The 15,540-nt window shown below is 57.7% G+C and overlaps 1 protein-coding gene across 3 annotated transcripts in view; it reads left to right on the forward strand.

Moving 5' to 3' along the window:
* Positions 1–116: 116 nt before the first annotated feature.
* The window catches only part of UHRF1 (ubiquitin like with PHD and ring finger domains 1), a 28,977-nt gene continuing 13,553 nt past the window's right edge, over positions 117–15,540 (forward strand). The window contains exons 1-5 of one of the 3 annotated variants that reach the window (XM_059159563.1): positions 117–303; positions 1,619–1,785; positions 10,431–10,694; positions 11,180–11,334; positions 12,115–12,330. In XM_059159563.1, the coding sequence (XP_059015546.1) occupies positions 1,633–1,785; positions 10,431–10,694; positions 11,180–11,334; positions 12,115–12,330 (788 nt within the window). In that variant the 5' untranslated portion in view covers positions 117–303; positions 1,619–1,632. Of the gene's footprint in view, positions 304–825; positions 940–1,618; positions 1,786–4,507; positions 4,531–10,430; positions 10,695–11,179; positions 11,335–12,114; positions 12,331–15,540 lie in introns of those variants that run through there. The other 2 variants (XM_059159564.1, XM_059159565.1) reach the window with 2 other exon arrangements.

Below are 15,540 nucleotides of genomic sequence, written 5' to 3' on the forward strand. Positions count from 1 at the left end.
GGGGGTAGACGGAGGAGGGGGCGCCCCCCACCCCCTTTCTCGCTTCCCGCCACTGCGGCGGCCAATCACCAAGCAGGAGCCCGCCCCTGGCGCGGCCTCCCGCGGCCCCGCAACTCCCAAACGCCGAGTTTTCGCGGGAAAAAAAATCAGAGCAGCTGGCAGCGCGGCGGGCAGTGGTGGCCGTCCAGGCGCTCCGGGTCGCACGCAGGTCCGCGCGGGGTCCGGGGCCACGCACGCGTTTCTATCGCCATCCCCAGCCGGGCCAGGCGCGCAGGCAGGAGAGTGGATCGGGGCGGCCGAGAGGTGAGCCTCCGGACTGATCGGGCTGCCATTGCAGGCCGGGGGAAGGGCCCGGCGCACCGGGAGCAGAGACTTTGCAAAACTTTCGGGAGTGGCCCGGGGACGCGCGGCCAGTACCGGCGCACGCGTGCCCCGCAGCGTGGCTGCTCTCCACGCCGTCTCGGGCTCTGCCCCCGCCCTGCCGGCCCTCGGGAGTCGTCCCCCGCCGCCCGGGCGCCGGCAGGAGCGAGGGGAACATACCCAGAGCCCCGCGGGGGTCGCGCCGGCCGGGTGGGGGGAGGGCCTGGCGAGCCGCAGGGGAGGATGTCAGGCTCCGCGCCTGCGCGCGGGGTGCCCCGCGATTCAATTGTCGCGCCCGAGCCCGATTTCGCGCGCCCTTAGTTCCCCGGGCGCGCCTGGGCCAATGGGGAGCGGGATGGGCGGGGCAGCCGGGCGCGGCGGAGCCAATGAGCGGGTCGGCTCAAGTGAAGGGGGCGGGACTTGGAGCGCGGGGCCCCTCGGCCGGTCCCGGCGGTGGGGGTGGGCGTGGGCTAGTTGGCGTGGCCCGAGCGGGCGGGCGGGAGAATAAGAGGGGCTCTGGGCCCGTGGGTCGGGGTCCGGGAAACGCGAGCCGGCGCGCGGGGCCGCCGCCGGGCCGAGGTGAGTAGCGCGGCGCGCGCGGGGGCGGACGGGACGGGGCGGCCGGTTGCCATGGCCACCGCGGGGCCGGCCGTGTCGCGCGCACGCGCGCGGGGGGGCGGCGGGGGCCGCGGGCGCCCCGGGCTGGGGGCTCCGGGGTCCCGGGGGGCGGTGGTCCTTCCCTTTCGGTCCCACTTAGTTGAGTTACTGGGACTTCCGAAGTTCCAACCCGCGCCGGACTTTTGGGTTTTCCTCTTGCGTCAGTATTAACCCAGGGAATGAATGAATGAACGAGCGAGCGAGCGAGCCTGGTCCCTCGCCATTTGGCTGTGCGCTCCTTCCTCTGGACGTTGTGTGTGTCGCTCCCTGGTCCCCCGCGTCCCGTCCCCTCCGCCTCCCCTCCATGGAAGACGGAGCAGGTTGGACTGAGTGGTCCGAGATGCCCTTCGCTGTCCCCGCATTTTCCCTCCCGCCTGGCTCCTCCGGCGTCACGGTCATTAACGCGTTAATTCCTTCATTTCCTCCGCGGGGGCCCTGGTCAGCTGTGGCTGGCTAGTCCGCGGACCCGCGCGCCGGGAGGGTGTCCTGGGAGTTTCCTAGCGTTCGCAGACTGGACAAAAGCCAAGGTGACCCGAGCATGGCTCGCTGTGTAGATGGCAGCAGCCCCACTGACCCGGGGGTCCCGCTCTCTCGCCCGCAGCACCAGCAGGCGCCATGTGGATCCAGGTTCGCACCATGGACGGGAAGGTGACGCACACTGTGGACTCGCTGTCCAGGCTGACCAAGGTGGAGGAGCTGAGGCGGAAGATCCAGGAGGTCTTCCACGTGGAGCCCGGCCTCCAGAGGCTTTTCTACAGGGGCAAGCAGGTAAACCCGCCCAGCCGGCTGCCGCCCGCCCTGCACCTTTGTTCTTGCCTGGTCCAGGCACCGTCCATATACTCTCCCCGCCCCTCGTCCGGTCCCGCTTCACGTCTCCACAGAAACCTCAAATGCCTGAGCCAGGAACAAAGGCTCCGCTTGCAGATCGACATACCGGGCAGGAAGCTGGCACTCCAGTCCGTAGCCGTTGGGCTTTTAAGTCCACCTCCCCTGTTTTTTTTTTTTTGACGCTGCCCTCAATGTAATTTCTAGAAAAGGAAGTTGGAGGTGGTCGATGGAGGACCGATGAATTTCGAGGAAGAGCCTAGAATGCTTCCTCAGACAGTAGGACAGGAGGGATCGGGTTTTCCTTTGAAACACACACCGATGGCCCACAGCCTGCGCCCAGTTAGAGTTTGACCCCCACAGGGTCTGTTTTTGAGAAATTCGGATCCGCTTGTTCGGAGGCCGGAGATGGCCTTGCTGGTCAGGAATTTCCGCCGCTCTGGCCTGCTCTGCGGAGCGAGCAGAGCTCGGTGCTTTCCTTGGGGTCTGCGGGCCCCGCTTTTCTGTGTCCTTTCTTCTCGCCCTCTCCCCGGCCTCTGGAAGCGTTTAAAATGGCCACCCTGGCTTTCTCAGCTGCCCACGTTTGGGACGCTTTCTCCAGGGGGAGTGAGGGGTTTCTGTTTTTGTCGGAGTCTTTGGGGGCACGGCCCATGCTGCTGTGAGTGGGATTGCCCACAGGGAAGCAAAGGTGGTAAGGCACAAAGTGTCGGTCCCGTCTGCAGGGGCCGTCGTGGAGCGGGGTGCACGGTAGGGACAGCGGGGGCGCAGGGACCGTGTCCTGGATTGAAAGTCCGCAGTTGGGCTGCGCGTGCCTGACTTTGTTGTTGTCGCATTTTGAACTGGGTACTGCCGCCATCTGCTGTCTCTGTTGAGGAATAAACACTCTGTGACCAGCCGGATTTTTGGGGGCGGGGAGTCTCCAGGGTGCTTAACTCGAAATGAGACCTGATGATTAATTTCTTGGGTTCCTGGTGCCCTTGGAGACCTTTCCCCTCCTTCCTGGGAGAGACGCGATGACTTGGATGTTTCTAGAAGCTGCTTTAACCCGTCTGCCCGGGGAGGGGACGCGGGTCCCGCCGATGGCCTGTGCAGTCAGCAAAGGCAGGGCCCCGAGTGAGCTCTTCCAAGGGGGCTGTCTCTCTCTCTCCCGCCTCCTCCCACGGCTCATTTTTTGTGGCATCCAGACCAACTTCGATTAGCCCACTCGATCTCTTTGTTCAGCAGAGGGTTCTTTCAGAGTTTCTGAGCGCCTTCTGCGTGTGCCTGCTCCGCTGTTCACGGTGTGATTCAGACGTGAGTCGGATTGAGTCCTCCCCAGTGGGAGGATCTGTGAGCTGTTACAAATCTGTTACATTTCCACCTGGCCGAAAAGTTGGAGCCACCATGAACCCCCAAGCACCTACCCCTAGAGCTTGCCCTGGCATCTAGCCACATTCCGGTCAGCCCCGGTCTCTCCGTCTTCCTGTCTGTCTACCAGTCCGTGGTGGTGTTGGGAGTGCGTTTCAACGTAAGCTGCACGAGCACTTTACGCCTGCCGTTAACTAGAGTCCGGCACGGGTTTGCGGGTCTTGCTTTTTTGTTCAGGCAACACTGGCATATAGTGGGATACGCACGCGTCAGGCAGACCATTTGGCGTCTGGACAGATGTCTACACCCATGTACCCAAACCCCCATCTCCCTTCATTCCTAACTTGAGATCTGACCCATACGAAAGCCCTTAGGACCCCTGTGAAAGTTATAAGGCCTGATGAGCACAGGAACACCTGTGTGTGGGAGCCCGGAGGCGGGTACCTGCAACTGGCCGGCCGTCAGCGCTGGAGACGGAGCTCTTGACGCCGCCTGCTCACAGCCCGCTTTCACACTTGGCACAGGCTTCCTGCTTCCCCCATGACCTCCGTGAAGGCCGCCCGTTCCCCCGCCTGGCGCTCCTCTTCCCCACTCGGCAGCTTTGGGAGGGAACGTGCAGCCGCCTCTGTCTTCCGGCCGAGGAAGCCAGGCCTAGAGTGTGATGCAACTTCCCTGGGGACGCCAGCGGGGCCCCGGCCTGGCTGTCGGGTGGGGGTGGGGGTCTGGGACCAGGACAGACAGGACATAGGGCAGCACCTCCCAGTGAGTCGGTCCGCAAACAGACCAGACCAGGCTCACTGCGATAGAAAGCGGAGCTTCCAGTGGGGGCGGAGGGGGGCGGGGGGCGGAGAGCTGCTTTTACAGAACGTTCTAGAGAGGCTTCGCAGTCCTTCGCGCTCCCCCCACCCCACTCTTTTTTTCCGCCTTTTAAAGAAACATGTTGTAGCAGTCCACGGTCTGCCGTGAGGTTGACTGAGCCGATAAAGCAGAACATAGTTGAGCCTTTCTTCAGGATATGGGAGGGTTTCGTGGCCGGCTTGTTTGGGCTGAATAGGTTGGCGGTTATGTCGCTTGATTGGCGGAAATACAAGAAGCCGAATGGGGGCAGGGACCCGGGCGGCAGGCCCAGCCTGGGCAAGGGCGAGAGGCATCTGGCGCCTTTTTCTTGGCTGCCCAGAAAAATAACAATAGCTCTCATTTGTGGGGACTCCGGCACGCTCAGGTGTAGGGCTCTGGCTGTTACAGAATCGTCCCTGTGTCCCCAGCCCAGGTGTCTGCCATCCAAGCTCCTCGCGGCTCTCCCAGTGTGGCCAGTGTGGGACTGGGCCCGGCCAACTCGAGGTAAAGGCACGGGAAATCAGCGCCCACTGGGTTTCTTCCCTTCGGCCCTACTGACGTGGGAGGCGGGCTCATTGTCTGGAATTGCCCCCAGTTGAGAAGTACTAATTTAGGTAATTGACGCGAGGGAAACAGTGAAATCGGCCACACTGGCCTCAAAGGCCGTGTTAAGGTCCCTCGGAAAGATCAATCTGAACTGGTGCCCTGGAAACGGCCTCGACTGGGTGCCCCGCGTCCTAGTACCTGAATTCAGAATGGCTTTTCCCGAGTGCTGGCCCGGAATTCCCAAAGGGCCGAGTGGGGCAGCAGAGCCCTGTCCTTCAGGGAGGGTCCTCTTCCCCAGGGAGAGCTCCCAGTCGGGCATGCCCTCCAAGCAAGCCTCCAAGCCAGGCAGCAGCAAACCCTTTACATAAATATTTGTCTCCAGGAGAGCTGCTCGCCCTGCAGCGGGGAAGCAGCCACAGACAGGATGCGAATGAAGGGGCGTGTCCCAGTCCAATAAAACTTTATTTACAAAAACAAGTGTGGACTAAACTGTCCGGCTGCCCTATTGTGCTTCCATCCAGGGTCCTTACTTGAAGATCCAGGTTTTGCGGTTAGGAACAGCACTGCTGTGGAATGTACTAAACCTGTTCTAGTACATTCTAGAACAGGTCCCCTAGGGCACTGTGTTGCAGAGTTCTTCAGGGCAGGGTGTGCAAAGCGTCTGGTCTCAGCACTTCCCCCGTCCACCCTGAGACCAGCTGAAGACCCTGAAGAGCCTTTGTTGATGTGGACGAGTCATGTGTGGCTTTGAGGTGCCCTTCTCTCTGCTTGCTGCCCCCAAGCTGGGAAATCGTGTCCCCTCTGCCTCATCCGGGCTCTTGTTGCATGGAATTGTCTTCCCCCCGTTCCTGTCGGTCTGTCTTGTGTGCACACTGGGTTGCAGACTGAGCAGGACCGGTGAGCGGCCAGGGCTGTACCCCCCAGGAAGAGGGGCAGAGCAATTTCCTGCTTCTTCCCTCTCAGACTCCCAGGTCGGCCTGGCGGGTTCTCATCAGAGCTCCCTTTCCTCCGCCAGCTGTAGGTCCTTCTTGGTATGAGGCTCACTGCCCTCCCCACCTCTCGCTGAAACAGCTGGTTAGAGGCAACCCAAGAACTACCACTTGCCAAGCCCAGGGACATGAGTCCCTGCCCTCTTGAGCCTCTGGGCAGCACCCAGCACCCTGAAAAGCATCCCTTAAAAGTGTTACGAGGGGACAGAGACTGGGGACAGAAACGGTAGGCATGGGAAGCTCTAATCCCGGTTTCCAACAGGAACCAATGTGCTTAGCTGTCAAATCACTTAGGTGTTAAGTTCGCTCTTATGCCGTCCGTGTGGTCGAAAATTCCAGATGTCCAGAAATGTCCAGAAAGCATACTTGGATTAAGACCGAGAGGAAGACATGGGCACCTGGGTGGCTCAGTGGGTTGGGCCTCTGCCTTCGGCTCGGGTCATGATCCCAAGGTCCTGGGATCGAGCCCCGCATCGGGCTTTCTGCTCAGCAGGGAGCCTGCTTCCTCCTCTCTCTCTCTGCCTGTCTCTCCGCCTACTTGTGATCTCTGTCAAATAAATAAAATCTTAAAAAAAAAAAAAAAAAGACAGAGAGGAAGACATAAACACTGTGGGCAGTTTTGTCTTTAGACCTGAATCTGCTGTACAGGGTTACGTGCCCCAAACCACTTCACGTGTCCTGTCATAGGAGGTTTGAGGGATTTTTGGTGCAAAGTGTGCCTTTACGGGCTGTTAACTTCAGGTTTAATCTTAAGGTCAGGACCTCGAGAGTGAGGAGTAGATCATTTGTTGGGGAGTTTTTGTAGCTTTTATGAATATCGTTAGCCTCGGTGGAAATTTTTGGACTTTTTTTTTTTTTTTAAGACTTTATTTTTAAGTAATCTCTACACCCAGCATGGGGCTCAAACCCAACAACCCCGAGATCAAGAGTCGTGTGCTCCTCCATCTGAGCTGGCCAGGCGCTCGAGAACTTTAGAATCTTGATGATGAATGTAAGTGTAATACATGTTGGCGTGAGGCAGGCCTGGGCCTAGCCTGTCTCCCGTGGTTCCCAAATGATCGTGTACAGCTTTGGGCAGGCAGGGTCGGGGGAGAGGGACACATAGCACATACCCTCTCCTATAGCAAACAGTTGTGCAGCCTTCCTGCTGACCTCAGGGACCCTTCTGGAAAGTTTTAGAAATGGCTTCAGGAAGCAGCCAGAGGTGGCTTGTGACCAGGAGGCAGAGTCCTGTGCCCGCCTCCCCCAGCCTGAATGCCCCCTTCCGTGCCCTGTTTGTGCCTCTGTCCGCATTCTTGCGTCGGTAGGCCCGTTGGCCTCCTCCACAGGCCTGTGCCTGAGCAAATCCAGGAGCTGACAGAGCCTGGCTTCCTGACCCGCCATGGGCGGGAGGGGCCCGGTCTGGAACTGGCCTGGTTCCAGCCCTCCTGCCACCTCTCAGCTGTCCAGGTGCCTTGATTTATGCTTCATTTCCCGTCCCATGAGTTGTCCTTGTTTCTCGTGACATGTATGGGACTCTCATCTGCTTTGCTGCTTTCCCTGTCACAAGGCAGTTATGTGGACTCCTTCGTGTGACAAGGCCATGGTTTTCCTGGCACATAAGGCTGTGGATGCGCTGTGAGGTCGCTGTACGTGTCTCAGGGACACATGGAAAGGTCTGTCTAGCTTAGGGGTTCTCCCTGGGGGTGATGGTGCTCCCCTGGGGACGCTGGGAGGTGTCTGGGGACGTCTGTAGCTGTCACCACGGGGTGCTTCTGGCATTGTGTGGGTAGGGCTCAGGGCTCAGGGATGCTGCTCAGCCCCCAGCAGTGCCAGGACGGCCCCCTGCAGAGCGGTTCCACCCGATGTCAGCAGCGGCGAGGGGTGTCTGCCTCTTGAGCTGCTGGGCCCCAGGGTGCATGAGTCTTGTTCTAAGGCCATTTGGCCCGCCTTCTGCTGGTTTCCTTGTCCTAGTTCCACTGGGGACACTTGTGTTTCTTCGTCTGTTTAAATTAGTGTGTTTATTGTGGATTTGTATGTTTATAAGCTTATTTGTATTTACGTATGTATTTGTACGTCTCAGGTCCTCAGTAACATTGAGAGGAAGGCTCGGTGATTTCTCCCATATCCCGCCTCCCACACCGCCATTCTCCCCCGCTCCCGGTGTCTGCACCAAGTGCCATGCGTGTTACAGGCGATGAACCCACGTTGACCCATAGAGGACATTAGGGTTCGCTCCTCGTCCCGTCTGCTCGGATCGCTGTGTGACGTCGGCCCGCTGCTGTGGCTGGGGGGGGCCTCCCGGCCCTGGAAGTCCTCGGCGCCCTACCTTGTCCGTCACGCCTCCTCTCCTAGCCCCTGGTCCCCACTGATCCTTCTGCTGTCTTTAAGGTTTTTTTTTTTTTTTTTTAAAGATTATATTTATTTATTTGACAGACAGAGATCACAAGTAGGCAGAGAGGCAGGCAGAGAGAGAGGAGGAAGCAGGCTCCCTGCTGAGCAGAGAGCCCGATGTGGGACTCTATCCCAGGACCCTGAGATCATGACCTGAGCCGAAGGCAGCGGCTTAACCCACTGAGCCACCCAGGCGCCCCTGTCTTTAAGGTTTTGCCTTTTCCAGAATGTCACCGAGCTGGCGTCACCCACTATGCATCTTTCTGGGACTCCCTTTTCGCCTTTAAAAAAAAAAAAAAGCCAGCCCGACGCGTTGTTGAGACGTAATTCACATGTCGTATGATTCACCCACTCAAGGGTGCGATCCAGTGGTTTTCCGTGTCTTCACAGAGCCGTGCAGCCATCACTGCGGCACTGCTAGGACATTCTCTTCACCTACATACTTTTTAGTGTCCCTTCTCAGCCCCTGACAACCAGTCACCAGCTTTGTCCGTGGAGGAGTCTGGTCTGGGTGTGGACTCACACCGCTTGGGGCCTTCTGTGTCTGGTTCCCTCCCTGAGCGTCATGGGCTCGGGGTCTGTCCCTGGTGCCACGTGTGTGGGCGCCTCACTACTGTCCACGGCCGAGGGACCCTCCCGTGTGTTGGGAGCATGTTGTGTGTATGCGTGTTGTTCCCCGCCCCCGCGTTGGTGGACGCGGGTGGTTCCCCCCTTAGGCTGCTGTGAGTCCTGCTGCCGTGAACACGTGTGTGCACGTTGACTTGTCTCTTCCCAGCTGTGTCCCCACTACCCATCACAGCTGTCCTCTATTGGTCCTGTGGTGGCAGGGGGCTGGCATTGAGGCTCCCCCCTCACGCTGCGTGAAGCCATGGGGTGTGCCCAGGAGCTCCATGGCTATAGGCAAGTGTCCATGTGTCCAGAGGCCTTCTCCCGGGGAGGGGGCGACCATTCACCAGATGTTTGGTTTGCGCTGAATGACACAGCAGCTGCTGCAGTGAGGGGCTTTGGGCCCTGGAGCTCGCCTTCCCTGTGACCCAGGGGCCGCTTGCCTGTTGACAGCCACCAGGCCTTCCGACAGCCACCCAGGCATCCCCCCCTTTCTCTTTTTCTTTAGGACACTGCTTCTGAGTGGGGTAGTGCAGCCCTCAGGGGACACTGGGCCATGTCTGGGGACATCTCTGGTCCTCACGACCGGGAGTGCTCCTGGCATCTAGTGTGTGGGGTCAGGGGATGCTGTCTCCCCAACCAGTGCCCAGGATGGCCCCCCGGGGAGCAGCCTGACCCCATATATGCCTAGGGCGCTGTGGGCAGAGACCTGCCTTAGGGATGTTGGGAGAGAACAGGATGCACTGGAGGGGGCTTGCTAGGTGTTGGTGGGGTGCCGCGGTGCCCGGGGGACAGCTTCAAATAAAAGAGAACTCCTCGGGCCTCATGTGCCACTGGGATGTGGCTCAGATGACAAAACTCCTTTGCACACTGTCACCGGGCGGTCATGAGGATGGCCGGCCTCAGTGGTGTCAGCACAGTCCCACCAGGGACTCCTGTGGGTGGGATTGGGGGAGAGAAGCTCGTGGAGAGGGGCGGGGCCAGCAGGGAAGCTGGCGGATGTTGGGTCTGCGTCTCCTTCCGGTAGGACGGGGCGTCTCTCCCCCGTCCCTCCCCCTCGGCACTACCCGAAGGCCGAGGGTAAGCTAGATTGGCTAGTTGGGTCCCCGTAGGCGTGTCCCCGGCACCGTGCGAGGTGGGGCAGCTTCCCATAACCCAGATGACCCCAGGTGTTGTCAGGCCCCTGGCAGGGAGGCAGAATCACCCTGGGCCAGGAACCCCTGAGTTGGGGGGATTCCACGGACACCCCCCCCCCCCCCCAGGAGTCTGCGTTCAGTAACCGCATGACCCGCTGAGGTCCTGGGGTGCTGCACACATTGAAATACACACACTGTGTGGGGGGAGGGGGTGACTTGTCCAAATTGGGGGGTCACTCTGGTTTACACTGCCTGACCTCTTGGGGTTGGATTCTGGTGTCTGGGGTGAGCAGGGACCTGGCTTAATTTTCTCCCCTGAGTAATTATCGAGGAGTCTCTGTGCTTGCTGCTGCTGCGTTTTGAGCCAGGTGACGCGGCGCTCCCTGGCGGGCAGGCTTCCCCTCAGTTTGGCTCCAGTGCCAAAGGCCGTTTATTGTTACTGGACCCAGTATTAAGAAACACCCCCGGCATGTGATGGGTGCACCCAGCACGGCTGGTTATGCTGGGTGCTCCCAGAACGTTCTCTGTGTGCCGCGGCGAATCCTCGTTGGAGAGGCTCTGAGGGTCCTGATGGAAAGGGGTGACTGTGTTACCCGCCCCCGCCCCGGCAGTGTTGTTCTGTGGTAGATCTGGATCCCACCCTCCACGAGGGCAGATCTGGTACCTTGCTTGTGGTGTATCTGCTGCCGGGCACCCAGAAGGGGAGCACTCAGTGGCTGGCAGGCCAGTGACCCTTGTCTTGGGATCTGTGCAGATGGAGGACGGCCACACACTCTTTGACTACGACGTTCGCCTGAATGACACCATCCAGCTCCTGGTTCGCCAGAGCCTTGTGCTTCCGGCCAGCAGCGTCAAGGAGCGGGACTCGGAACTGTCGGACACAGACTCGGGCTGTTGCCTGGGCCAGAGCGAGTCTGACAAGTCCTCGAACAGCGGCGAGGCGGCCTCGGAGGCAGATGGGAAGGCGGGCCTGGCGGATGAAGACACGTGGGATGAGACGGAGCTGGGCCTGTACAAGGTGAGTCTCTCAGCAGGCTTGGGGTTGAGTGTGCGCCCCACAAGGCTGCTCTCTCCACCCCCAGGGCCCCGGGTACCATGCCCCATGCCCCTCCATCACACTGGCTTTCTGGTAGCTCGACTGCAGGGTCAGGCCAGCTGTCGTCCTTCCCTTGGCCGGGCACCCCCGTCCTGCTGTGAAAGTCGCCGGCGGGAGTGCTCCCGAGGCTTCCCCGTGGAAACACAGAGTGATCCAGCGTCCCTTAGTGATCCTTGATGGCATGCATCGTGTCTGGGTTTTGTGGGGCTCTCTCTGCCCGTCCCAATGGAAGGAGAACCAGAGAATCCTCAGGGTCATGGCTGAGAAATCCTATTATAGTCATTTGGGTTTGAGTCCCAATCCTGAAGCATCCGGCCCCCTGGGAAATCAAGCAGCCTCTTGTCCGCGTTATTGGTCCGACATGTTGGGTATCTCTGGCTGGATGAGTGTTTTCTGGTTCCCGGCAGGCCAATGAGTATGTTGACGCTCGGGACACGAACATGGGGGCGTGGTTTGAGGCCCAGGTGGTCAGGGTGACGAGGAAGGCCCCGTCTTCGGACGAGCCCTGCAGCTCCAGCTCGACGCCGGAAGACGATGTCATTTATCACGTGAAATATGACGAGTGAGTGTTGCTGCACTTGGACAGGCCGCGGTGTTGGCTGTGTCCATGGGCCCTGGAGCTCGGCACCGGCTAGGGCATGACAGGATATAACGACCCAGGAGGCCACCCCTAGAGGGCTGACCTCACGGGGACCCCCTCCTCGGGGACAGCTAGTTGCAGATGCGCTCCCCCCACCCCGTTTCCTGACTTCTTCTGTCCCTACCATGCGTCATTGCTGCGTGAGGCCTCTCTAGATCTAGTTTGTCGTCTGTCCCTTTCTGGCATGTGCAAGTACTTAGCACTTAGCGTGTGCCGGGCACACGGGTCCGTGTCTCTGCACGTGGAAGAGGTCTGGGACGGGCTCGGGTGACCACCACAGGTGACTCCAGGCTGGGCGGCTACATCTCCTGGCTCTGGAGGCTGGGACTCCACTTCACTGTGCTGGCGGGTTGCTTCCTGGTGAGGCCCATCTTCCCAGCTTGCAGACCGGCCGCCTTCTCGCTGTCCTCACACGGGCTTTCCCTTGTGGGGCCGCGAGAGCCTGCCCTGGTGTCTCCTCCTCCTTGTAAGGACTCCCGGCAGGTCTTTTTTCCGGGGACACCGTTCAACCCACAACACCTGTAATTCGAACGTGTCTTCTAGGCCTGGGTATTTTCCTTACTGGGAGCTGAGCTCCTCGGGGTGGGGACTTGACGAGCCACTGTGACCAAAGTAACCTGCACTCGTGTGGGCACCTCTGCCGTCAAGGGAATGAAGTCGGGTGTGCCGCGGGATCTCATGACCGTGCGGGTTTCCTCCCAGCTACCCGGAGAACGGAGTGGTCCAGATGAGTTCCCGGGACGTCCGGGCCCGTGCCCGGCACATTTTCAAGTGGCAGGAGCTCGAGGTGGGCCAGGAGGTCATGCTCAACTATAACCCGGACAACCCCAAGGAGCGTGGCTTCTGGTACGATGCAGAGATCGTGCGGAAGCGCGAGACCCGGACGGCGCGGGAGCTGTACGCCAACGTCCGGCTCGGGTGAGTGGCGCGGCCCCGGCGCTGTCCAGCCGGGGCCCCGGAGGGGAGGCCCTCCGTCTCTCACGTCCCTCCGCCTGGGCGACGGTCTCTGAACCCCAGGCTCCGACGGTGGAGGTTTTTGTTGTGTTGTTCTGAATTTGGTGAATAGGTAATAATCCCAGAGTGTCAAAATCCAGGCAGTACTGAAGGAACGTTCTCCCTTCTTCGTTCTCGTTTGGTCACCCACTTCTCCTTTCCGGAGACCTCTCTCTTCCTGTCACCTGTGCGTAAGCTAGCATAAACAGGCACAGAAGCAAAGCGCACGTAGGATACAGTCCGCATCCGGGATCAGCAAAGTGCAGTCTGCGGCCGGATCCAGCCCTCTGCCTGTTTTGGCAAATAAAGTTTTATTGGCACACAGCTATGCCCATCTCTTCACTGAATACCCGTGGCTGCCTTGGTGTTAAAAGGGCAGAGTCCAGTAGCTGAAGAGAGGCTGTGTGGCCCACCAATCCAAAAATACTGTCTGGCCCCTTTTAGGTATTTGCCAAGCCCTGTTCTACATGTGCATGTGCCTGTGTAGATATACATGACAGAAAACTCACCACCTTAACCACTTCTAAGTGTGCAACTCAGTGGCATGAAGCACACTCAAGCCATTGTGCAGTAATCCCCACTCTCTGTCTCCAGAACTTTCTATCTCCCCACATGGAGACCCTGTCCCCATGAAGCACAGACTCCCGACCCCTTCCCCAGCCCTGGCTCCCACCATCTGTCTCTATGTGCATGGGACTCCTGGGGACCTCCTGGGAGCGGGGTCTTGCAGGTTTTGCCCTCCTGTGTCTGGCTTCTCTCACTGAGCCTGGTGTCCTCAGAGTCCATCCACCACAAGGTGTCAGGATGTCCTTTTTTGTGGTCAAGTAACATTCCATCATGTGTATAATGCATATGTACACACAGATATTTGGGTAACAGCATCTTGAGCAAAGCACAGCAAGTGCAAAGGTCCTGGGGCAGGCCATGCCTGGTGCATTTCTAGCAAGGAAGCCAGTGGGGTGGAGTGGAGGGGGAGAAGAATCAAGACTGTGGGAGCCTCCAAGCAGCATGGTCCAGAGAGGTTTGGAACTGGCATTCTTTCTCTTTTGCTGGTAGCCATTGGAGCATTGGACCATTGAGCATTGGTAGCATTAGAGCAAAGCCACAGGCTTTGACCTACAATTAAGAATTCTAGCTGTGGCAGCCTAGACAGGAATGCACTGCAGGGGGCAGTGTAGGAGCAGGGACACCAGGGTGGAGACCTACGCAGGTGTTGGGGCAAGGTTCTGGGGCTCAGGCCAGGCTACGGCCACGTTATGGTTAATGAAGAACGAGTGTGTTCTTTCATTCTTTTCTCTTTTTTCCTTGTTTTCCTCTGCCCTCATCTTCTAAATGTTCTGCCCTCTTTCTATTGGTTGATTTTGTTCTTTCTCTAGTTTCTTTTTTTTTTCCTTTAAATTTATTTTTATGTTTTTTTTGTTTGTTTGTTTGTTTGTTTTTTAAGATTTTATTTATTTATTTGACCGAGAGAGACCAGCAAGAGAGGGAACACAAGCAGGGGGCATGGAGAGGGAGAAGCAGGCTTCCTGCCAAGCAGAGAGCCTGATGTGTGGCTCGATCCCAGAGCTCTGGGATCATGACCTGAGCCAAAGGCAGATGCTCAACGACTGAGCCACCTGCGCATCCCCTTTTTCTAGTTTCTTGAGGTAATAAGAAACTTAGGCTGTCGATCTGCGGCATCTCCCCTCCCTAACGCCTGCCCTTAGCGCTATACATTTAGTTCTCAGCACTGTCTTCACGCCTCTCCATGTAAAAGTTTGCTATGTTGTATTTTTCTTTTTCTTCACCATTCTTTTTTTTTTTTTTTTTTTTCCTTCCAGACTTCCTCTCTGGCTCCTGGCTTCTTTAGAAGTATTGTGTTTATTCCCAAGTGTTTAGAGACTTCTGCATTGTCTTTCTGTTACTCATTCCTAATTTCTTTTTTTTTTTTTTTTTAAGGTTTTTTATTTATTTGACACAGAGCACAAGCAGGGGGAGCAGCAGGCAGGCAGAGGGAGAGGGAGAAGCAGGCTCCCCGCTTAGTAGGGACCCTTCCTCCTGTGATGCGGGGCTCAATTCCAGGACTCTGGGATCATGACCTGAGCCAAAGGCAGTTGCTCAACCCATTGAGCCACCCTGACACCCCCTGATCTCTAATTTGACTTTATTATTATTATGGTTTTTTCTGTGGCCCCTGGTAGGGTCAAAGTTGCTGAATATTCTGCAGTTGCTTGAGGAAAAACCAGGATATTCTGCTGTTGGGCAGAGTGTCCTACTTCCATCTGTTAGAGCCTGTTGGTGCTCCCTTCTGATTCTTGCTGATTGTCTGTCTGGTTCCCCGTCAGGTGCTGAGGGGTGCCAGCGTGCCCACCCTCACTGTGGAGGTGTCTGCCTCTGCTAGGCCTCAATCAGTGTCTGGGGCACACACGTTCAGGGCAGCTCTGTCTTCCCGGCTGAGGGACTTCATCATGTTGTGATTTCCCTCTTGTCTAGTGGTGTCCTGGCTCCCAGGTGCTTGTGTGTCTGTCCACACCTGCTTTGCTTTTTCAAGTTAATGTTTGCAGGCTGTATTTTCTTTCCTTTTACTTTCAACCCGTGTAGTTGGATTTGAAGTGAGTTGCTTAGAAGCAGCACATAACCGGCGTGTTTTTTAATCCATCCTGGCATCTTGCCTCTTGATCGGCACATTCACACCATTCCCGCGAGGTGAACATTGGTGTGTTACGACTTAACGTCTGCCAGTTTGTCATTTGTTTTCTGTTTGTTTCCTCCGTTTCTCTTTTTCCATCGTTCCCATGGGTTACCTAAACACATTTTAGGATTCTGTCCAGATTTGCATACTGTCTTTTGAGTATCGCTGTGGATAGGTTTTTTAGCGGTTCCTCTGGATTTTACCATAAGCATGCGACCCACTGGTTGTCCCTTTTGCCAGAAACCCATCCTTACTTATGTCCGTTTGTACTCACTGAGTAGCAGACGGAGTTCAGATCTTTATCTCAGTCCTCCCCTGTGTCTTGCAGAACTCCTAAAGAGGATAATCTGTCAGATGTGCCCACTTTTCTGCTTTTTCTGTTTCTCTTCTGTTGCTCCTAAGAATTCCTTCCTGTATCATTTCTTACCTGAGGAGCTCCCTCCCTCATCCTGTAAGGGCGTGTC

The sequence above is a fragment of the Mustela lutreola genome, chromosome 2, assembly GCF_030435805.1.
Source record: "Mustela lutreola isolate mMusLut2 chromosome 2, mMusLut2.pri, whole genome shotgun sequence".
In the NCBI taxonomy this organism is placed as follows: domain Eukaryota; kingdom Metazoa; phylum Chordata; class Mammalia; order Carnivora; family Mustelidae; genus Mustela; species Mustela lutreola.